The sequence below is a fragment of the Drosophila yakuba genome, chromosome X (assembly GCF_016746365.2).
Source record: "Drosophila yakuba strain Tai18E2 chromosome X, Prin_Dyak_Tai18E2_2.1, whole genome shotgun sequence".
Taxonomy (NCBI): Eukaryota; Metazoa; Arthropoda; class Insecta; order Diptera; family Drosophilidae; genus Drosophila; species Drosophila yakuba.
This window is the reverse complement of record NC_052526.2, coordinates 9,934,967-9,959,546: the sequence shown is the minus strand read 5'-3', so window position 1 is coordinate 9,959,546 and position 24,580 is coordinate 9,934,967. Positions and strand designations below refer to the sequence as shown.

The following is a 24,580-nucleotide window of genomic DNA, read 5'->3' as shown; positions in this document are numbered from 1 at the left end:
TCGGCCGATTACGCCGATAGCGCCGATAACTACGATGGCTGGCGCGTAAGTATGACCGTCAGTCGAACAATGGTCACTCTAAGTCACTGCAGCAGCTATCTAGTTCTATTTCAATGTCAAAGTTAAAACTCAAAGTAATACGCGAAGTATTAAAATTCGCAAGATAGCAATTTGACCTTCGATAGCCTGCCTATCGAACTATCGGTCTTAAACATCTGGCTCCAAATACTGTGCAATTCCAAAGCATCTACAGTGAATTTAGGCTTTAAAATGGAATTTAATCAGCATGTGGATTCCGCACTGACCACTTTTGTGGACAACACAAAGTTCTTCAGGGAAATGGTAGACGGTGAGCAATGTAACACGAAGAGAAATCCCCTTAAAACCCACCAAAGTCGTTTCCGATTTCAGTGATGACGGGGAGATCCAGAAGCTGCTGGAGGAAAGCGCGCGTCTGCGCGTGGAGCACGCCGAGAATCTCATCCGTCTGAAGAGCAAGCACCAATCACTTAACCAGGCTATGCAGCAGGCGCAAAACTCGAGCTCCACCATCGAGCAGTTCGAGGACGTCTGGAAGGAGCGCTCCGAAGCGGTGGAGCAGAAGCGCATCAATGTCAAGAACATAGCCGAGTTTAAGAATTTCAAGAAAACTGTGAAATCTGCAGCTGCCCAGCTAGGTGCTGAGGTCAATGGTCAGGCGAATGGCACCGACCAGGATGAGGACCTTATCATCGAAGGAATCGAAGAGACCGGCGGCGAGATTTTCTCGCTCTATGATCCCTGGTCCAAGGCGCTGATGAAGAACCCCGTGCGAAACAAAGTGTGCGGCCACATCTACGACCGCGATTCGGTGATGCTGATCATCAAGGACAACATTGGCATCCTATGTCCGGTGCTCGGCTGTGCCAACAAGACCTACATCCAGCCAGCGCATCTGGTCGAGGATGCCAACGTCCGGCAAAAGGTGCAACGGCGAATGGCCGAAGAAATTGAGGATGGCGCTGCCTCGGAGGAGGACGAGGAACAGGATTGAGTTTTGATCCGAATTCTGTTGAGCTAGGGTCTTACATTTTCATCTGTATTTGTAAAATATATTTATTGTTGTGGACTAATAGGAATATAATAGGCTCCTTTAAACTGAGAGATTTAAGTACAACGTCAAGTCTTGTAAAGAATAAACTTAACAAATAGAACAAAGATGTATAATATTTTAATATCGCAACATGTCTTTCGATAGTGAATTAACCGATAAATCTGTTGCGTGGATTGCCCACCTCTAAAACTAATGTTTTGGTAAACAAAAAGAACCAAATTAAACATGAGCTACATACAATTTGAAAGCGGCAGGGAGAAGGACAAGGCGCGCCAGGAGCTGCGGGAGGCTCGTGAGGCGATGCTGCAGCAGGCCAAGGAGCGGGCGGAGATGCGTGGTCAGCGCGAAAGGCAGAAGGAACTCCGCGGCGAAGCCGACTGGATGCTGCCCGCGGTGGCCAAGAAACTGGAGAAGCCCCCCAAAAAGTCCAAGAAGAAGAGTTCCAAGCACAAGTCTAGGTCCAAGTCCAAGTCATCGAAGAAGAGCAGAAAGCATCGCAGCAGCAGCAGCAGCAGCAGTAGCAGCGAAAGTTCCACTTCATCTTCCTCCTCGTCCAGTGAGGATGAAAAGGAGCGCAAGCGACGCAAGAAGAAGTCCAAGAAGAGCCGCAAGGAAAGCGCCAGTGAGGACGAGTGGGTGGAAGCTCCTCCGCCTCCCGCGGCAGACAGTGGTACTAAGAAGGAGCCCCCTCAGCGGGACGACTGGATGACCAGCGAGGCTCTCCTTCTAAAGACGTTCTCCAGGGAACGCAAGGAGCCGGCGAAGCCAAACGAGAAAGCCCAACAAATTGATGCCTACGATCCGGCCAAGAGTGGCCGTGAGCTTAATCCATACTGGAAGAGCAATGGCACGGGTCTGCCCGGCTTCCAGAAGCCACAGGATGACGATGAGCGGCAGGACAAGCCGCTTACCACCAGCTCCGGACAAGGATCCTCGCGCGGTTGGCGAAAATCAGGCGCAAAGGCTCCCAGTCCGCCAAGACGGGGCAGATCTCGCTCCAGAAGTGCCACATCTCCTTCTTCCGAAGACGAGGAGGTGCAGCAGACCAAGTCCACACCCTCCTGCCTCACGGACGAACAGATCAATGAGCTGGCCGGCAAGGCCATCAAGGCAGAACTGAAAGGAAAGAAAGAACTGGCGGCAGAACTCAATCAACAGTTGGAAGCCGCGCGTAAGGAACGAGCAGAGTTTATTGCCTCCGGCCAATCAGTACCGAAGGCAAATGCCAGGCCAGCCAAGTCCAAGACCTCGGCAGAGCATGTGCTGCTCACCAAGGTGGATCAGAGCGGGAACGTGCGTCCGCTGGTGCAGTCCGGTGATCCAAACGAACAGTACGGCGGCAGGAGGGGACAAAAACGCAGCAGCAAGAAGGTGGATACCCACGTGGATGGCCAGCGTGTTAGATACTTCGCCGATGATGACCGCTATGACATTAAGCAAATGGTAAGCTGAACTTTCACAAGCAAATACTAAATAGTAACACTTTTTAATCTCCAGTTCGAGCGGGAGAAGCACGCCACGGCCGCAGAAGCCAATCTGCAGTACGCCGACATTGTGTCCAAGCACAAGAATCCCAACGATGACTTGGAGGACATATTTGCGGACAAGGTGCGCAAGCAGATCTCCGCCGGAGATGCCGAGAAGCGGGAGATGCAGAGCGCCATCAGGGAGCACGAGAAACTGGCGGCCACTCTGGACAACTGCGAGCGCTGCTTTGACTCCGCCAAGTTGGACAAACAGCTGCTGGTGTCCCTGGGTGATAAGATCTACCTCAGTCTGCCGTGGTACATGGGCCTCCAGAGCGGTCACTGCATTCTGACGACCCTACAACATATACCCTGCTGCACGCAACTAGACGAAGATGCCTGGGAGGAGATGAGCAACTTCCGGAAGGCACTCACTCGCATGTTCGCGGCCCGGCGTCAGGATGTCGTCTTCTACGAGATCGCCAACAAGCTGCACCGGCGACCGCATCTCAGCGTGCACTGCATCCCCATTCCCGCCAGCCAAGGAGAGATGGCGCCCTTCTACTTCAAGAAGGCCATCGAGGAGTCGGAGCAGGAGTGGTGCATCAACAAGCAGCTGGTCTCGCTGCGCCAGAAGTCCCTGCGTGCGGCCATTCCCAAGGGACTGCCCTACGTGTGGGTTCACTTTGGCATGGACTCGGGCTTCGCGCACGTCATCGAGGACGAGGATCGATTTCCGGCCAACTTTGCCCAGGTTCGTTGGCATTGCTCGCGTTGTTTGTTTCAAATGTATGCCAATAGCACTTTGTACTTTCAGGAAATCCTTGGGGGAATGCTAGAGCTCAATCCGAATGCTTGGCGAAAGCCACGAAAGGAATCGAATCCCATCGGAAAGGTAAAAACGTTTGCTGAGAACTGGAAGAAATTTGACTGTACTCAGAATTAAAACGATACACTGTACAAAAAACATATGTTAAGATCATTTTAATTTTATACATTTTAAAAAACCGTTTTAAATAATAAATATTCACACCCGGTAATTTTTAAACTTCGATAAGTCTAATCGATAACAATAAATGTCCATTGCGTATTACTGTTTTACTCTATTAACTTGTAATTTGCAACACTGGCTAACAGCTGACTGAAATATATAAATATTTAGCAATTTGTTTTTGTGCCTGCAAGGGAATTGTACTTTCATTTATTAAAAAAATAAGTAAACCACTAAGGCACATACATAACGAGCTATAGTGCGTCAGTAATGGATTACACATCATGCTGCAACGCAAAGAAACGATAGCTTCTCTGGCCAATTGGAAGACAGCTGTTTCGAACAGGCAATTCGTCTAGAAAAGTTCATCAACAATCCAAGAAGTAGCTGAAGGCATCCCAGTAGCAACTGCATCCAATGCGCCAGTAGCATTTGACCCGAAGAATCCCCTGATTGTGGCCATTGCCATGTCCGTGTCCCTGGAGACTTACACCCGGCGGGAGCTGTGATGGAGCGCTAGGTTCTGGCCAGGATGTGGCCAGCCGCCCTGACACGCCTGCTGCGACGCCGGATTGTGTACATCGTGCTGGTGGTACTGCTGCTCATCTACGGATTCGGACACCTTTTCGATCGGGTGAGTGCACGTGCTCCGTGTTGGCAGTTCTTAGCTCCTGGAGCCTAACCTTATTAGTGACATAAACCGCATCTCCGTGGCTAATTGAGTTACCTTTGTACCCGCAGGACTCCTTTTCGGGCCTGCACTATGACGAGTACACGGTGCAGCGCACCCGTCCGCTCTTGTGGACGCAGCAGCTCCTGGCGCCGGAGGAGCAGCTCAATCGCACGCGCGGCGATCCGGAAGCACGCTGCCGCAACTCTGTCCAGGGCCGCCAATGGCTGGCCGACGAACGAGGATTCGTGTGCCGACGCGAGGAGGTGCTAACCAACGGCTGCTGCAATCTGGAGCTGCCCGGCATTGGATACTACAGTTGCCGCACATGCAACACCAGTACCCACTGTTGTGGTGTGTACGAGTATTGCGTCTCCTGCTGCCTGCACCCCGGACAGCAGCCGCTGCTAGAGCGCGTCCTGCTGGCGCCCAACACGCCCAAGTACATATTCGCCAGCGTGACGGACCACTTCGAGCTATGCCTGGTCAAATGTCGTACAAACTCACACTCCGTGGAGCACGAAAACAAGTACCGCGATCCGGCAGCCAAGCATTGTTATGGTCTAACCGAGGCGCACGAATCCCAGCGGGATGTGGCGCCCCAGGGAGCCAGTCGCAGCTGACCACCGCATCCCGTCCACCGTCCAATGCGATGACTCTGCCTTCTGTACAAAGCTTTCGGCCGGAGCAAATGTAGACGATCAACTGATGAGCTTTACCTCGAACTAGAAATGAGAAAGTTTTTAGTCATCAGCTGGTTCGTTGGCAATATTTTACTAAGTCAGGGATCGCTTTAGGTTAGAAATAATATGTTTTTTCTTTAATTTTCTGCATATTTATAGTAAACTATTCATGAACAATAATTGTAAAACACAATCGAACATACATACATATGCTTAATTGAATTTAGTTTGTTTCTTTAGCTTACTTAGACATTGTAAATAAATAAATAGCTCTCTGTTATGTTTTATTTCATTTCATTCATTTCATTTTATAACGTACTATTGTAAATAATTTATGTCTAGCCATAAGCCATTGAAGTGTGCAATTTTTGTATTTTAGCAGGAGTCTGTCTAATAAAATTACTTTTCCATGCCTAATTGTGTGAATAAATAGGCAGTGGATAACAAGGAATAGTGTGGTCAACTTTAATTTATCTTTATATTCTCTTTATAAAAAAAAAAAAAAAACTTATTAAATTTATTTATGCATTGTTTCTGACATTTAACAGGACCTTTAATTTGTTAACTAGGCTGCTGGGATATTTTACAAATCCGTAATAGGTTTTCCGAATTTCGTTACGTGGCAACTGTGAACGGCTCCTGGTGCACCACCTGACCCTCGATGCCGTAAAATATGGTGCCATCCTGGACATATCCCCACGCCATGCGACGCGATGTGAAACTGATGCCCAGATCGCCGGAGTGGCCAACAACGATGGCGCCACCAGTGCCACCCAGCCGCTTGGTCATCTCGCGGCACTCCCTGTCGGCGGCTGCCTGGGCGGACAATCCCTGGTACTCCATGGCGGCCAGTATGCGCTGGGCCAGATTGTAACGCATGATGGTCTCGCCATGTCCAGTGGTGGAGACGCCTCCACGGTAGTTATCCGCATAGGTGCCGCTGCCCAGAATGGGTGTGTCCCCAATGCGACCCGGCCACTTGCCGGTGATGCCGCCGGTGGAGGTGCCCACCACAATCTGGCCCGATGCGTCCATGGCCACCGCTCCGACCGTCTCGCCACTGGGATCCGTTTTCGGTGTCGGCTTGTCCTCGGCCAGTTCTGTGCGCGCAAAGAAGGGATCCTTGCCCTGGGCCATCTCATCCTGGAACTCCTTCAACGTGAAGCGTGCTCCCTCGGTGACCAGTGCACCCGGCTGCAGTCGCTCGCTGCCCGTGGCCAGGGCTAGTTCCTGGGCCGCTGCGCCGCCAAGAAAGGTGTGCCGCTGCTTCTCCATCAGGCGACGGGCCACTGTGATCGGATGCATCACATCGCGCAGCAGGGTTATGCAGCCGGCTCGCAAATCCCGGCCCTCCATCAGGCTGGCCTCCATCTCCACCTGGCCACTGGTGTTCAGGCAAGAGCCATAGCCGGCATTGAAGTTCTCGTCCAGCTCCATGCTGCGCACCGCCGCCTCCACGGCGTCCAGGGCACTGCCTTCTTTGCCATTGTCCGGACTCAATTGGCCCCATGCGGAGCGCAGGGCCTGCTTTATGCCTGCGAACTTTCCAGCGATTCTGGAGTCCGATATGTCTCCGGCTCCCCCGTGGATAAGCAGAACTGGGCGTGGCATTTCGGGTATATTCGATGGAGTTACGGAGATTTTATGCTGACACTACAAAGTCAGCCGGGTAGTCCGATATGGCAGGCAACCCAAGCAGCTTATGTCTGGAGCTCCGCTTGCTGGGGAATTGTTTTATACTCTCTTTGTCTTTATGACTTCTTTGTTGGCGCAGATAATTCCCTGCCGGAGGAGTCCATTGGCAACTGAATTGTTTTCCAAATCGACTTTTGGTTAATTTTTGAATGGCAAGCTTAGAAATTTTGAAAAGATATATATTTATTTGTATTAATTTAAGCGTGGATCCAATCTGTATCAAATCTATATCAATAATATATATTGTTATGGAAAGGGTAAATAGATGGTCGGTCATTTATTTTGTATGGACACGCTTTCGTTTCAGTGGTTTTGTGGTCTCTCTTATCTGAAATATGCATTTGAATATAAAGTAAGTATTATAAAGTAATGTTATGAACTATACATAATCGTTATACAGCGACATTTTAGTTATGCACACTTTCTATTCAAATGCATATTTCAGATAAAAGAGACCACCAATTTATGTTAGAAAATCTGAGACATATTTTATTATAGGCATGGTATATTTGTCACAATTTTATCTGAAACTTAAAAGAGGTAAGGGTATTCGCTAGTCGAGGTGAATTGGAATAGTTTTGCCGTTTGTTTTTGTTTTCCCTCACATGCACTGTGATAAGGCGAATAATCCGATTGTTCGTGAGGTAGATTTTTTGAGCTTAAATAAAATAATGGGCGTGTGAACCTGAAGATAAGGTACATGCATACATACATATGTATATATGTGGTGGCATCCGACTTTTTCGAATCTCTCATGAAAACAGTCTTAACTTGTTGGCCATGTTTAATGGAAAGGCTCATGGAATACAAAAATAAATATTGCTCTTTACAAACACACTCTTCAGCTTTCTTGATCGATATGATAATGGAGTTTTTGTGATTTGAAGAAATTGACCATTCAGTCAGAGACAATAATTCCGCAACAAATGTGTAAGTTCTTTCTAAAAATACCTCTATTAGCCGTATTTACTTTTCAACATCACTCAATAGTGAATGGGTAATTTTGTGGCCAATGGCCATGTCATATTCATAGCCATCCCCATTCATTCCCAGTGACATGTTAAAGTTCAATGGTCTTTGCCCGTGCGCGTCACTTCATCAGTGAACCACAGTCAGGCACGCACATGAAGTGCACCACCCTGCGGGGCATGACACCACCCAACATCCACCATCCACCATGCACCACCAACCGCCACCCACTGCGGCAATGATGATGAAGCAATTAAAGCGAAACGTTTTATCAAAACACTCGACGGCTGGCGAGTTCTTGCACTTGTGGCGACGCCATCTACATTCCGTCACAAGTGGCGCCCCCTGTCGGTGGTGCCTCATACAACAAAAGATCAATTCGCTCAGGTGAGAAGTTTCTTACTTAAATGAGATGTTTACTAGCTTAACATAGACAAATATTAGCTATTATACATCTATGTACATCTATATTTATATCATCATTAAATTTATTTTTTGGTACATTTTATAGATGATTGCTTTGTGGATTTGAAAGCAATGCTCGCTTTGCCTCTCGATTGTTTCAGCCACTTGAAACTTGGTCGGGATTGCCGTGAACTGGTTTATATGGCTGGGGACTCCCGCAGCAGAACATCGGAATGTTCGGTGCACACTCGAGTGCATAATAACATTTTATGGCATCGAACGTGAGCACGGCGTTGCTTGAACTCTGACCCCCTTCTCGTTATAATTTCTTCCATTTCTCTGGGGGCCCGATGGAGCAATTTTGGCAGTCCTCTCTTGCCATTTTCCCCCTTTTTTTTTTCTTCTCCGCAGCCAATTTTCCACCGAAAAGCCCCCGCTCCAATCGTTTGGGGATCAAACGTAAATTTCACTTTGTGCAGCAGCGAGGAGCTCGCCAAAAAAAAAGGCCAAAGAAACAGCTGCAGGAACAATAGAGGCGGTGAAATAGAAGTTGGACTCTGGGCGGGTGGGTTCGAATTTATAAATCAAAATGTCAGAAATGGTTAACGATTCCAGCAACGATGGGTTGTGTCAGTCGTCGTCCTCACATGACCCCCATCATCGTAATCATAGTCATTATCATCGCCATTATTGCCCCCAATGAACTCCTCTCGTCCAGCGGGTTGCGATTAAAGGGTCTGAAGGATATGGAAAGGGAAGCGGGGTAATAGTTCACGTACCTTCTGGCCTTAGCGATCTAATTGGGTGTGAAATGCTCATAACAGAAAGGTTGGATATATGGACGTGGATGCGGAAGGGGATGGGAGTGGAGATGGAGATGGGGATGCACAGGTATGCAGGATTATAGAGTGCCACTTGGTGTAAAGCCGAAAGCTCATTACCGGATTAAGCTCAAATGTCCTTCAGGTACTTTAATCCATTTCAATGAATTTGTGCAACTGCATGTGAAGATGTAATATACAAATTAAAATATATATGCGTTAAATACCACAATGAAATTGGCTCTTCGCTGAGCCAAAAACCATCAAATTAACGCATTTTAATGAGCAGTTTATTGCTCACAACAAAATAGAATTATATGTTTAAATTACAGTTTATCTGAAATGCATGCAATCTGGTTTTAACTATAATTTATTTTAATGAGTATTTAATTGCGCACAACAATATTGGTTACTGTTCCATTAAATAATGCAAAATTAGGCCTTTTCGACATATTAATAATGCGTAATTTAAATCTGCACATATATTGGGTTTCCTCAATCAATTATAATTAGTTTTCAGTATATTTAAAATACATAATTTATTCGTTTCGGGCTTGTCATTGAAACGATGAAAGCAATGTAAAATAATAGTTAATATAGAATTTAATTTAAGGTAACAATACGTGCATTGAAGGTGTTTCTTGCCTCCAGAGGATAGCCATTAGCTACTTCCTGTAGCAGTGGCAGCTGAAAAGTATGCTACGATAATGATTGTGTTGGCATTGAAGCGTGAGCATACTTTGCCTGATTGGACAACCCACGTCCAAAGGGCGACCATCGGCCCAAATATCCAAAGCCCCGTCAGGGATCAAGGTCGCAACACCTGAGATTCACCTGTCGACTCCTTTGGGTAAGTGCAGCGGCAGTGGGCATCAGATCAGAAATCGGGCATCGGAAATCGGAACCGGAGTGACACTGACAATGGCGACAAAGACGCCAAAGAGCCTCTTTTGTTGCGGCTTACGGCTGCCATTCAATGGGCTCCATTTCCACACTTTTCCCGCCGATTTTCCCTCCACCCTCCCCCTTCCGGCTTAGCCCAGCCATCCACAGGGAAACCGGATAATTTGCTGTCTCTGGCATTTCCCGAGGAGTTGGCTGCTTAAAACACCTTCTCGGCTCAAGTCCTTTTCCAATTAAGCCCTTTTTCAACTGGGCTGGCAAAACAGAGAACAATTACGGCGGTTTTCTATGAACTGTTAAAAAGTTTACTAAAGTCTGGGAAATTAAGATTTTTATAGTACTTTTGATGGGTATTATATGTACTTAGTAAACTAGTTTTTATTGGGCTAGAAATAAAAACTGCTTGTATTCGTTTAAGAAACTTCAAGTGGTTCTTGTATTATTAAGCAACTTAAATACTCTTGATTCAGAAAACAATATTTACCGTTGTACTCCAACAGTTGGCACTTATTTTTCCCAGTGTCGCACTAAGTAACTTCCCAATTAAACTCTTGATTGTCTGGTAAATTTCGGTTGGTTTTGATTCCTAATGGATTCAGGATGGATTGTAATCCACGTTGCCGTATCGGTTACACTTTGGACACTTGGCAAGGTCGTTGTCCTGCGTCCTTTGTACGTCCTGGCTGGCAAATTAAATTGTCAGCTCCCTTTTGGCCATCTATTTTGCTTTGTTTTTCCGTTTGAAAGACGTGTCTACTTGAAAAACCACACCCCACCCCCATCTGCCCTAGATTTCAACTTGACTTTGATTTCATGTCTTTCGGTCCGTTTTCCGTTCGAGGCGGCCACTTGAAAATTAATTTAGAATAAACCGCAGGCGATCGCCAACTCACCACATTGGATATTATCTGTTTATCCAGTGCCAGATAATTGAATTTATCGACATCTCATGCCTGTTTGTTGAGCCCAAATTGCGTGTTATAACTTAATTTCCTTGCCATTGGCAAGCAACTCGCCCTTCCAACGACTGCAGCAATTTGAATACATCTATACAGATATATACATATATATACTTTACTATATATATGAAGTTTCTATTTGGCACACTTTTATCGATTGTTGTGAATTGATCCATCTATTGGCTTATTGTTGGCCAGGAATTGGCTGATAACAATTAAAGCTCGTCTACACACGAAAATTGGAGAGGTAGTACATTTTACTTTTATTTAAGGGGTACCATCATCAAAATTTGCGAAAAATGGCAAACAATTTGAATTTCAAAGTATGTACATGGATCGATAGGGAATTTTGTTACGAATTCAATGAGGTATGGCATTCCACATTTGGACAACTATTTTTAGTGCTATCAACAAAAATCTGATTATTTTTTTATAAAAAAATCGAAAAAAAATTTTTGTAAAAAAATCGGATATTTTCAATAGGCGTTTTTGCCATAACTTGGTTAAAAATGGACGCACAGCTAATAAAGATAGCTAACTATGTCTATCTCTACTTTTTCGATTTTCGCAAAAAAAAAAATTGACAAATTTTCGCATTTTCGATAAGGGGTACCATCATCAAAATTTGCGAAAAATGGCAAACAATTTGAATTTCAAAGTATGTACATGGATCGATAGGGAATTTTGCTACGAATTCAATGATGTATGGCATTCCACATTTGGACAACTATTTTTAGTGCTATCAACAAAAATCTGATTATTTTTTTATCAAAAAATCGAAAAAAATTTTTGTAAAAAAAACGGATATTTTCAATAGGCGTTTTTGCCATAACTTGGTTAAAAATGGACGAACAGCTAAAATAAAGACTGTTTTGTGCTGCTAATAAAGATAGCTAACTATGTCTATCCCTACTTTTTCGATTTTCGCAAAAAAAAAAATTGACAAATTTTCGCATTTTCGATAAGGGGTACCATCATCAAAATTTGCGAAAAATGGCAAACAATTTGAATTTCAAAGTATGTACATGGATCGATAGGGAATTTTGTTACGAATTCAATGAGGTATGGCATTCCACATTTGGACAACTATTTTTAGTGCTATCAACAAAAAACTGATTATTTTTTTATAAAAAAATCGAAAAAAAATTTTTGTAAAAAAATCGGATATTTTCAATAGGCGTTTTTGCCATAACTTGGTTAAAAATGGACGCACAGCTAAAATAAAGACTGTTTTGTGCTGCTAATAAAGATAGCTAACTATGTCTATCCCTACTTTTTCGATTTTCGCAAAAAAAAAAATTGACAAATTTTCGCATTTTCGATAAGGGGTACCATCATCAAAATTTGCGAAAAATGGCAAACAATTAGAATTTCAAAGTATGTACATGGATCGATAGGGAATTTTGTTACGAATTCAATGAGGTATGGCATTCCACATTTGGACAACTATTTTTAGTGCTATCAACAAAAAACTGATTATTTTTTTATCAAAAAATCGAAAAAAATTGTTGTAAAAAAATCTGATATTTTCAATAGGCGTTTTTGCCATAACTTGGTTAAAAATGGACGCACAGCTAAAATAAAGACTGTTTTGTGCTGCTAATAAAGATAGCTAACTATGTCTATCTCTACTTTTTCGATTTTCGCAAAAAAAAAAATTGACAAATTTTCGCATTTTCAATAAGGGGTACCATCATCAAAATTTGCGAAAAATGGCAAACAATTAGAATTTCAAAGTATGTACATGGATCGATAGGGAATTTTGTTACGAATTCAATGAGGTATGGCATTCCACATTTGGACAACTATTTTTAGTGCTATCAACAAAAAACTGATTATTTTTTTATAAAAAAATCGAAAAAAAATTTTTGTAAAAAAATCGGATATTTTCAATAGGCGTTTTTGCCATAACTTGGTTAAAAATGGACGCACAGCTAAAATAAAGACTGTTTTGTGCTGCTAATAAAGATAGCTAACTATGTCTATCTCTACTTTTTCGATTTTCGCAAAAAAAAAAATTGACAAATTTTCGCATTTTCGATAAGGGGTACCATCATCAAAATTTGCGAAAAATGGCAAACAATTAGAATTTCAAAGTATGTACATGGATCGATAGGGAATTTTGTTACGAATTCAATGAGGTATGGCATTCCACATTTGGACAACTATTTTTAGTGCTATCAACAAAAAACTGATTATTTTTTTATCAAAAAATCGAAAAAAAATTTTTGTAAAAAAATCTGATATTTTCAATAGGCGTTTTTGCCATAACTTGGTTAAAAATGGACGCACAGCTAAAATAAAGACTGTTTTGTGCTGCTAATAAAGATAGCTAACTATGTCTATCTCTACTTTTTCGATTTTCGCAAAAAAAAAAATTGACAAATTTTCGCATTTTCAATAAGGGGTACCATCATCAAAATTTGCGAAAAATGGCAAACAATTAGAATTTCAAAGTATGTACATGGATCGATAGGGAATTTTGTTACGAATTCAATGAGGTATGGCATTCCACATTTGGACAACTATTTTTAGTGCTATCAACAAAAAACTGATTATTTTTTTATAAAAAATCGAAAAAAAATTTTTGTAAAAAAATCGGATATTTTCAATAGGCGTTTTTGCCATAACTTGGTTAAAAATGGACGCACAGCTAAAATAAAGACTGTTTTGTGCTGCTAATAAAGATAGCTAACTATGTCTATCCCTACTTTTCGATTTTCGCAAAAAAAAAATTTGACAAATTTTCGCATTTTCGATAAGGGGTACCATCATCAAAATTTGCGAAAAATGGCAAACAATTAGAATTTCAAAGTATGTACATGGATCGATAGGGAATTTTGTTACGAATTCAATGAGGTATGGCATTCCACATTTGGACAACTATTTTTAGTGCTATCAACAAAAAACTGATTATTTTTTTATAAAAAATCGAAAAAAAATTTTTGTAAAAAAATCGGATATTTTCAATAGGCGTTTTTGCCATAACTTGGTTAAAAATGGACGCACAGCTAAAATAAAGACTGTTTTGTGCTGCTAATAAAGATAGCTAACTATGTCTATCCCTACTTTTTCGATTTTCGCAAAAAAAAAATTGACAAATTTTCGCATTTTCGATAAGGGGTACCATCATCAAAATTTGCGAAAAATGGCAAACAATTGAATTTCAAAGTATGTACATGGATCGATAGGGAATTTTGTTACGAATTCAATGAGGTATGGCATTCCACATTTGGACAACTATTTTTAGTGCTATCAACAAAAAACTGATTATTTTTTTATAAAAAATCGAAAAAAAATTTTTGTAAAAAAATCGGATATTTTCAATAGGCGTTTTTGCCATAACTTGGTTAAAAATGGACGCACAGCTAAAATAAAGACTGTTTTGTGCTGCTAATAAAGATAGCTAACTATGTCTATCTCTACTTTTTCGATTTTCGCAAAAAAAAAATTGACAAATTTTCGCATTTTCGAACCATCATCAAAATTTGCGAAAAATGGCAAACAATTTGAATTTCAAAGTATGTACATGGATCGATAGGGAATTTTGTTACGAATTCAATGAGGTATGGCATTCCACATTTGGACAACTATTTTTAGTGCTATCAACAAAAAACTGATTATTTTTTTATCAAAAAATCGAAAAAAAATTTTTGTAAAAAAATCGGATATTTTCAATAGGCGTTTTTGCCATAACTTGGTTAAAAATGGACGCACAGCTAAAATAAAGACTGTTTTGTGCTGCTAATAAAGATAGCTAACTATGTCTATCCCTACTTTTTCGATTTTCGCAAAAAAAAAATTGACAAATTTTCGCATTTTCGATAAGGGGTACCATCATCAAAATTTGCGAAAAATGGCAAACAATTAGAATTTCAAAGTATGTACATGGATCGATAGGGAATTTTGTTACGAATTCAATGAGGTATGGCATTCCACATTTGGACAACTATTTTTAGTGCTATCAACAAAAAACTGATTATTTTTTTATAAAAAAATCGAAAAAAAATTTTTGTAAAAAAATCGGATATTTTCAATAGGCGTTTTTGCCATAACTTGGTTAAAAATGGACGCACAGCTAAAATAAAGACTGTTTTGTGCTGCTAATAAAGATAGCTAACTATGTCTATCCCTACTTTTTCGATTTTCGCAAAAAAAAAATTGACAAATTTTCGCATTTTCGATAAGGGGTACCATCATCAAAATTTGCGAAAAATGGCAAACAATTGAATTTCAAAGTATGTACATGGATCGATAGGGAATTTTGTTACGAATTCAATGAGGTATGGCATTCCACATTTGGACAACTATTTTTAGTGCTATCAACAAAAAACTGATTATTTTTTATAAAAAATCGAAAAAAAAATTTTGTAAAAAATCGGATATTTTCAATAGGCGTTTTTGCCATAACTTGGTTAAAAATGGACGCACAGCTAAAATAAAGACTGTTTTGTGCTGCTAATAAAGATAGCTAACTATGTCTATCCCTACTTTTTCGATTTTCGCAAAAAAAAAATTTGACAAATTTTCGCATTTTCGATAAGGGGTACCATCATCAAAATTTGCGAAAAATGGCAAACAATTGAATTTCAAAGTATGTACATGGATCGATAGGGAATTTTGTTACGAATTCAATGAGGTATGGCATTCCACATTTGGACAACTATTTTTAGTGCTATCAACAAAAAACTGATTATTTTTTTATCAAAAAATCGAAAAAAAATTTTTGTAAAAAAATCGGATATTTTCAATAGGCGTTTTTGCCATAACTTGGTTAAAAATGGACGCACAGCTAAAATAAAGACTGTTTTGTGCTGCTAATAAAGATAGCTAACTATGTCTATCCCTACTTTTTCGATTTTCGCAAAAAAAAAATTGACAAATTTTCGCATTTTCGATAAGGGGTACCATCATCAAAATTTGCGAAAAATGGCAAACAATTAGAATTTCAAAGTATGTACATGGATCGATAGGGAATTTTGTTACGAATTCAATGAGGTATGGCATTCCACATTTGGACAACTATTTTTAGTGCTATCAACAAAAAACTGATTATTTTTTTATCAAAAAATCGAAAAAAAAATTTTTGTAAAAAAATCGGATATTTTCAATAGGCGTTTTTGCCATAACTTGGTTAAAAATGGACGCACAGCTAAAATAAAGACTGTTTTGTGCTGCTAATAAAGATAGCTAACTATGTCTATCCCTACTTTTTCGATTTTCGCAAAAAAAAAAATTGACAAATTTTCGCATTTTCGATAAGGGGTACCATCATCAAAATTTGCGAAAAATGGCAAACAATTAGAATTTCAAAGTATGTACATGGATCGATAGGGAATTTTGTTACGAATTCAATGAGGTATGGCATTCCACATTTGGACAACTATTTTTAGTGCTATCAACAAAAAACTGATTATTTTTTATCAAAAAATCGAAAAAAAAATTTTTGTAAAAAAATCGGATATTTTCAATAGGCGTTTTTGCCATAACTTGGTTAAAAATGGACGCACAGCTAAAATAAAGACTGTTTTGTGCTGCTAATAAAGATAGCTAACTATGTCTATCCCTACTTTTTCGATTTTCGCAAAAAAAAAATTGACAAATTTTCGCATTTTCGATAAGGGGTACCATCATCAAAATTTGCGAAAAATGGCAAACAATTAGAATTTCAAAGTATGTACATGGATCGATAGGGAATTTTGTTACGAATTCAATGAGGTATGGCATTCCACATTTGGACAACTATTTTTAGTGCTATCAACAAAAAACTGATTATTTTTTTATCAAAAAATCGAAAAAAAATTTTTGTAAAAAAATCGGATATTTTCAATAGGCGTTTTTGCCATAACTTGGTTAAAAATGGACGCACAGCTAAAATAAAGACTGTTTTGTGCTGCTAATAAAGATAGCTAACTATGTCTATCCCTACTTTTTCGATTTTCGCAAAAAAAAAATTTGACAAATTTTCGCATTTTCGATAAGGGGTACCATCATCAAAATTTGCGAAAAATGGCAAACAATTAGAATTTCAAAGTATGTACATGGATCGATAGGGAATTTTGTTACGAATTCAATGAGGTATGGCATTCCACATTTGGACAACTATTTTTAGTGCTATCAACAAAAAACTGATTATTTTTTATCAAAAAATCGAAAAAAAAATTTTTGTAAAAAATCGGATATTTTCAATAGGCGTTTTTGCCATAACTTGGTTAAAAATGGACGCACAGCTAAAATAAAGACTGTTTTGTGCTGCTAATAAAGATAGCTAACTATGTCTATCCCTACTTTTTCGATTTTCGCAAAAAAAAAAATTGACAAATTTTCGCATTTTCGATAAGGGGTACCATCATCAAAATTTGCGAAAAATGGCAAACAATTAGAATTTCAAAGTATGTACATGGATCGATAGGGAATTTTGTTACGAATTCAATGAGGTATGGCATTCCACATTTGGACAACTATTTTTAGTGCTATCAACAAAAAACTGATTATTTTTTTATCAAAAAATCGAAAAAAAATTTTTGTAAAAAAATCGGATATTTTCAATAGGCGTTTTTGCCATAACTTGGTTAAAAATGGACGCACAGCTAAAATAAAGACTGTTTTGTGCTGCTAATAAAGATAGCTAACTATGTCTATCCCTACTTTTTCGATTTTCGCAAAAAAAAAAATTGACAAATTTTCGCATTTTCGATAAGGGGTACCATCATCAAAATTTGCGAAAAATGGCAAACAATTAGAATTTCAAAGTATGTACATGGATCGATAGGAATTTTGTTACGAATTCAATGAGGTATGGCATTCCACATTTGGACAACTATTTTTAGTGCTATCAACAAAAAACTGATTATTTTTTATCAAAAAATCGGAAAAAAAATTTTTGTAAAAAAATCGGATATTTTCAATAGGCGTTTTTGCCATAACTTGGTTAAAAATGGACGCACAGCTAAAATAAAGACTGTTTTGTGCTGCTAATAAAGATAGCTAGCTATGTCTATCCCTACTTTTTTGATTTTCGCAAAAAAAAAAATTAACAAATTTTCGCATTTTCGATAAGGGGTAAATCAAAATTTGCAAAAAAATGTGAAAAGAAATTTAATTTTTTTTTAAAACACAGTTCGATGGAATATTTCGAATGTTCTGATCAAAATACTGATATTTATAGTCGCAAAATAATAGAAAAGCGATTTTTGGCATAAAACCATCACCAAAAATTGGAAGAAAAGTAAAAAAAAAATATAATTTTTTTTTGAAAACACAGTTCGATTGGAAATTTATTTGCGAATTCAACGAGGTATGCCATTCCATATTCCGACCAATATTTCTGATCAAAATACTGATATTTATAGTCGCACCCCGCACACCACACAAAAATTGGAAGAAAAGTGAAAAAAATATAACTTTTTATTAAGACACACCCCGCACTTCTGATCGTGATTAAGTACATATATATGTATGTATGTATGTATGTATATATTTATATGATACTCTACGAGTACCGAGTGGATATTCAATACCAATGTAAGGGTATTCAAAGCACAGAAAATTTTGCTTGCTCTTCAAAATTGTGTGCTGTTTCCATTTCCCCTGGGAAATCCCTTGTAAATTGCAGGGGGTAACAAATAACTTTTGCAATTGCGATTAATTTACGTGTTACTTCGCCCAATGGTTGTCCTTTTTTTTGCTTTCCCCCTTTTTCATTTTTTTTTTCGTTTTTCTCCTGTTATTGCAATTCGCCCTGTTTTGCCTTCTGTTTTGGGCTTCATTATGGCAATGAAGAAATATGAAGCAGCAAATGACAAGCAACAGGGGCGTCCAAAAAACAGGGGGGTTTTGGAAGGGGGTTCCTAGGGAATGCTTGTTTTGGGTGGTTTTGGTTGGTTTCGGTGATGCTGTAGGTGGCAATGAACTCTCTCTGCGGCTGTTTACATGGTTTAACCGCCAGCAAAGGGAACAAACTTGATGAAACTCCGCAATATAGTATTTTGCGACGCAGAATGGCTTTCCTCTAGGCACACATACATATGTATGTATACACATGTGTATATGTATGTACTTGTGTGTCTAGTTGCTGTGTCCAATGTACATCATGCGGTTCATGCAACACAACATTGAGTGTTTCTGTTCGTATTCTACAAATAATCACCATACATTTTCAAGGCTCAATTCAAATTAAAAATGCAAAAACTTTATTAAGCATTATATTTTTTGCAGGATACCAACTCTTTTACTTTCCGTGATAGCAATTTACGTTTGTAGTGCCTCCGCATAAGCACCACATTTTTGCAAAATCTTTCGGACAGGACTCTTTACGTTACGTTTGGCACCCCAGCGCCGAGAAAAAAAGGAAAAACCAACAGGAGCAACGTTGGACAAAGGACATCAAACACTTGGCTTTTATGTGTTATGTTGCCTTGGTGGAAATTTGATTGCCCACGTCCTCGGGTCACTCCTCTGTGTCCACTGGCTCGGTATCCTACGAATCCTCCGAATCCCTGATCCTCCATCGCCTGTCGCTCAATTGTCCTGTTTGCAATGGCAGAGGCTTGTACACTGCCGAAAAAGTTGTCGCACTAAGTTCTATAAACCAATTGAAAGGGAAAATATTCAAAAATGTCTATTGTATATATACAATATCTATTGATGGGCATATATTTACACTAATAATCTATCTAAAATCCTATATTAACTTTTTCAAATAAGTATTGACTTCATTGATGCTGAATTGAGCAGCTTTTCTTTCTGTGCACATATTTATTAGCTCTTACTCCCGAAATTTGTTGCGGCTTTGTGTGTATGTGCATTTCTTTGTTTGTGTTTGCCTGTGTGTGCCAATACACACACACCACAGCCACGCCCACCGCCCATTGCGCCCCCTTCGTTCACATTTCACTCGATTGTCAGTTTCAGTTTTTGGCTCTTGAGACGAGAGTTTGTGTTTCATTATCGCGGCTGTCCGCTTCACTTTCCCCTACCCCTCTTTTTTTTCAGTTTATATGACAGTACCCCGCAAGGGGTATTAAATACTATTGGGGTATGTTGGTACTGAAGAACTTTTAGCAGCCTCTATAAAAGTTTAATAGTATGTGAAGTTTAAAAGTTAAATGCTGCGTTGCAAACTATATCGCCAAATAGCTGTAGAAAAGAAGCTTGTAAGTTAAAGTTAATTATTGACTATTTATTTATATTTAAATAGTACTCTACGCAAACCTTTTAATATAATTTGAATGGCTCAGGCGTGGCTGTATATTTCTATCTATTAATATATGGCTCGGGTCGCCTTGGTGGCGCATCGATTTGCAAGCCTCTCTTTTTTACAAAGTCACAGCAAGTCGCATCCGTCATTTGGCTGAGTGATGGGGATTAGCCATTCGCCACCCATATTCTTCTATATGCGATATAGTGCGCCGATCCAGCAGTGCGGCTGCAATAACGCTCCCGACGACGCTCGTGTCTGGCTGCCCCGCGGCGCTGACCTTGAACTTGCAGCATGCGGCAGCAAGCTGAATTATCACGCCCAAACCCCCCCCAACCACCCATTGCCCCATGAAAATTTGCCGCCCCGCGGGCAGAAAGTTTCGCTTTTTTCAGCCCCGATTGTAACACTCTTTTTATTCTGTTTGATACGCTTTTTGTTTTGTTTTGTTTTGCTTCAGTTTGGTTTTCGGTTCTCTGGGCGAGAGGCGAGTGTTTGTGTTGTTTTTCATGTGCGTGCACTGCGTTCCGATTGGATTTCAGAATTCATTTGTTTCCCAGCCCCATCTTAATCCGCGCCACCCACCTGCACCACCTCCAACCCCCAATTTAACCACTTTCACCGCGAAGAAGCTTGTTGGGAAATTTACTGAAAATCTCGGTTTGCGCATGCATCGTTATAATTATTAATATTTTAATTGGTTAAACCGAGAGAACTGCTTTAATTGTTATGGGTTTATACATTGGTATTACAATATTAAGCATTTTCACCATCCAGCTTCAAATCTACACTACTTTCAAATTCAATTCTAGATTTAGTGTTTTACAAAACATATTTTGCTTTGGTTTGGTTTCAGTTTTATTGATAAACCTTGATCCGCTTTCCTTAATTTACATGCGAACAATCAAATGCTCAATCACTCAACAACACAGGAATTGGAAAAATCGAGTTGCAGGGTGGTTAGGAGGGGGGAGGGGCAAAAGGACGAAGGAGCTGGCCAAATTGGCGAGGGACAATACGGGCAGCTGTCCATAATAAATATTGAGCACACGTTTGTGGGCACGCACGCATTACGCCGCTTTCGATGGCCTTCGGGCGCCAAACCACTCCCCAAACCACCCACTACCCACCATCCACCACCCACCACCCCCAAAACCCCATCAAGCCTTATTTTCACCTGAACAGGTGGGTGCCCGGACCTACTCCATCGCATTGTCATTGAGGGACCTCAAATTGCGCCGGACTGCGACTTGGAATCCCGTGCCATTCACGTCTACGCACTTCTTTTCGTCCTTTTTCAGTTTACATAGTTGCACTGCGAAAAAATAGTTTACTTATTTGTGCATTAACAATATGTTGTCATATATACAAGCAGTTACTAGATTTATATTTTTCTAAGAAGTAAATATAATTTGGTCATTTAAATAAAGCATCTATATCATTAAGATTTGCATTTATTCAGGCTCATTGTCGCCCAGTGAATCTTTGTATATTTGTGAAGCGCTTGTGGGTTAATTTTTCATGCTAATGAAGGGGGCATGTTAATTGTTTGTGTTGCATTTGCCGCCTGGCAGGTGGTCAAACAAGCCCCAAAAAAAAGGACTCTCGCACAAAGGAACCGGATACCAAGGATAATTGCCAGGCCATCAGGTGGGCTAACATTTTTTGGGTTGCGCCAAACAAATCATTGGCATTAATTTCGAAGCAGGAAATTAAGAAGCGTTCTGTGCTTTGCCTTTTGACTACGCACTTAAATACACACATACACACAGGCACACACGTACCAGGGTCTGGTGTTAGGGGTCAGGGGTCAGGAGGTGGGGCAGTTCATGGCAGGATAGCCTTGACCCTAATGCCTGCGCCTTCGCCTTCGCCTTTGCTCTTGGCTTTTGGCCATCCGAGTCCCGAACTTTAAGTGATTTTGGTGGTGGCCTTCGCAAAGGGAAAACAATAAAATCATTGGAAACTTATTCACAAATTATATGTAACGCAGTCAGTGGCGTATGTACAGTGAGTGCTTATATACCCGCTTACATATGCAGCTGTAATAAAACTCTCATGGCAAGGACGATTCAGTTCGAGATTTTCGAACTTTCATGTAAAATATGAACACTGTCGAGTGGAATGCGAAAACTTTTCTGAATGCCAGCGAAATAAATATATAATAAAATATCTTCATGTTTCAATTGCTTAAAGTGTAATATTTAAGAGAAAATGTAAATGTAAAGTGTTATATTTAAGAGAAAAATGTATTCCATTTCTTTTTGAGAATTCCACATTAGGACCTAACGCAAAACCACTATTTTGATGGGAAACATTTTATTTTTTTATTGACAAAAACAATTTACTTTGTACAAACGCCTTGGAAGCCAAGTAATATTCAATAACCATTCGCAACTGGCAAATACGTAGCACGCTATCAATATCGGATCATAATATATGTTTATGTTCACATAAAAGGCGCCGTCCCGTGGGAAATGTTTCGACAATCTGTTGAATATTCCCTTTAATGTCTTTGTCTATTGATTTAATGGCCCCACGGGAGTTGGACACCGAAATGCGGTCACAACCGGAGAAACGGAAAGAGACGGGGCGAGGGATGGGTGAGCGAGACGGAATGTATCGCATATTTGCATACTGGGCTACAAGTGTGTGTGTTTTGTGTGTGTGTGCGAATGAAAATGGAATTTAACTCATTTTGATCAAAACGATACCAACCACGCCCACTGCGCCCCGCCCACACGATATCGCTTTTGCCTGCGAGCTGCCAATGTGGGCGTATGCGAAAGGGGCGTGTCCCGTAATTACTGCGAATGGGGGGCGCTGAAGCGGATGAGCTGCTGAATTTTCAAAATTTATAGCATACTTTTCGACGCATTACGTATACGCAGCGTGGCCAGAAAATTGAAGATGTGCTCGCGTTCCTATGCGTATGTGGGTGTGTGTGTGAGTGTGTTTATTTGTGTGTGTGTTTGTGTGTGCGAATGTAAGTGGCAAGAAAGTTGAATTTTTATTGAGCAAATTCACGAGTCCCCTTAAATATTTCAACACGAACCAGTGAGAGAAATTGTCAAAGGAAAAACTCAAGGAGGCATCCTGCATCCGCGTCGCTTTATGACGCACCCAATGGCATCGTAAAAATCCAACATGCACTCCCAAGCACCTTCAGGAATAAGTCCCCAAGCTCCAGTACCCCCCTCATCACCATCCTTCTGCGCCACCCATCAAAACCAGGTACCCGTTGCTTAATTCCGGATATCTTTCGTCGATTTTTGGAACTGCATTAAAGCAAAGTTAAGGACTCCGATATAAAGGGGACAGTAGGGATGAAGCAGGCCGAATTTGGGGAGCAGTGGGCGTTAGAAGCGATTTAGTTGGTTTGGTTTATGTTTAGTAATATCCCAGTTTATAGTTTGGCTACACTTCTTTTAAACAATTGCAATTAGTTGTTATGCTGTTTGAAGAAGAGCTATGTATCTGAATCTGGTGAATGCTGCTGACTGTTATGGCACTTGGCTCAGATAGTTCCTGCCATGGAGATAGTCGCTGCAGGGGACACCACCACCTGAAGTGGAGTGGCGCAAGTGCGTCGTAAATAAATAAGCTGCATGATGCCAATTGATGGGGTGTGGTGCCGAGTGGTTCGGTGGCTCCATGACTCGTTGGTGGCTCAGTGGCGCAGTGAGTGGGCCAAGGACATTCGCTGCAGGTCTGTAATTAGAATACATTTTGTTTACCAGAAGCTCCAGCTGCGACTGCACGAGTCAGCGTTATAGAATATCCACGTCAATGGGCGGGTCCGGCGGGTCAGCGAGTGGGCGTGGCATCGTATAAATTAAATTACCACTAGACAGGACTCGGCACTTGCGACTCGGTGGCCAACAGGTGGGCCACCTATGATATCGCCTTTTTCTGCCATTTTAAACAAGAAGTGGGCAAAGTCTTTTGAATCTAAAGTTTCTGATTTGGTTAAGACCCACAGTAGTTACCTTCATTTGACATTGTAAGTGTTGTAATGTAGTGGATTGCGCTATTTCCAGTTGCTTCTATCTCCAGTCACATCAAGGCCTCTCCCAGTGAATGCAAATGGCTTTGACAACCCCTTTTGATTAACTGGAAAATCAAGGGAAAACTTTGATCAAAGCGTCCTGTAATTAGGATGCGCTAAGGTGCAGCCACAAGAAAACTTGCCATCGCCCTTCGCTTTTCCACTGAGACGGCAATGAAGCTAAATACACTTTCTCTCTTTTATTGTCTTAAAAGAATCTAAAAGAAAAGAATTGTTGCAATGGCAGCTGTTGGTGAGTAAAATATAGATAAATTTCACCTGAAAACTGGTGTTAATTTGCTTTTCGGCTAAAACTGTTCTTCTACAGACAGAATCACTTAATTGTGGCTGTTTTGATTTTGATTTTCTCTGTACGTGGGACCGCCAATCGAATGGCATATTCCAAGGCCAAAGCCTCCATCTTCTGCTCCATTTTCCGCCATTTCAGAGTCTCAATTTTCCGCAATTACCCCTTTTGGCTGGGCCTGTTAACAAGCAGCAATTAGTCAACGTTGCACTCGTTTGAAATGCAAGATGCAACAGGTGTCCTCTCCACTCGCTTTTCCGCTCGGCTTTTCCGCCCACCCACCTTCCGCTTCGCACCTGGGCGTTGGGTAATGGGGAATGTGACTGGGAAATGGGGAAATGGGACTGGGAACTGGGCCTGAAAGTGAAAAC

The 24,580-nt window shown here is 40.7% G+C and overlaps 4 protein-coding genes across 5 annotated transcripts; 3 read left to right on the top strand and 1 right to left on the bottom strand.

Moving 5' to 3' along the window:
- Positions 1-95: 95 nt before the first annotated feature.
- LOC6524843 (E3 SUMO-protein ligase NSE2) lies at positions 96-1,197 on the top strand. 2 transcript variants are annotated; one of them, XM_039377719.2, is made up of 2 exons: positions 96-349; positions 412-1,197. In XM_039377719.2, exon 2 carries the CDS (start codon positions 521-523, stop codon positions 1,031-1,033), a length of 513 nt encoding a protein of 170 aa, XP_039233653.1. In that variant the 5' UTR covers positions 96-349; positions 412-520; the 3' UTR covers positions 1,034-1,197. The 2 variants fall into 2 exon arrangements, with proteins under 2 accessions (XP_039233653.1, XP_002100683.1); XM_002100647.3 differs by having other exon boundaries at positions 102-349; positions 396-1,197.
- Positions 1,198-1,229: 32 nt separating this feature from the next.
- Positions 1,230-3,636, top strand: LOC6524842 (CWF19-like protein 2 homolog). The gene is made up of 3 exons (XM_002100646.4): positions 1,230-2,536; positions 2,591-3,313; positions 3,377-3,636. The coding sequence occupies exons 1-3, from the start codon at positions 1,319-1,321 to the stop codon at positions 3,503-3,505; spliced, it is 2,070 nt and encodes a 689-aa protein (XP_002100682.1). The 5' UTR covers positions 1,230-1,318; the 3' UTR covers positions 3,506-3,636.
- Positions 3,637-3,719: 83 nt separating this feature from the next.
- LOC6524841 (SREBP regulating gene protein) lies at positions 3,720-5,353 on the top strand. The gene is made up of 2 exons (XM_002100645.4): positions 3,720-4,184; positions 4,292-5,353. The coding sequence occupies exons 1-2, from the start codon at positions 4,083-4,085 to the stop codon at positions 4,841-4,843; spliced, it is 654 nt and encodes a 217-aa protein (XP_002100681.1). The 5' UTR covers positions 3,720-4,082; the 3' UTR covers positions 4,844-5,353.
- A 66-nt stretch (positions 5,354-5,419) lies between these two features.
- Positions 5,420-6,682, bottom strand: LOC6524840 (probable isoaspartyl peptidase/L-asparaginase CG7860). The gene has a single exon (XM_002100644.4). It carries the CDS (start codon positions 6,512-6,514, stop codon positions 5,519-5,521), a length of 996 nt encoding a protein of 331 aa, XP_002100680.1. The 5' UTR covers positions 6,515-6,682; the 3' UTR covers positions 5,420-5,518.
- Between the last annotated feature and the right edge of the window lie 17,898 nt (positions 6,683-24,580).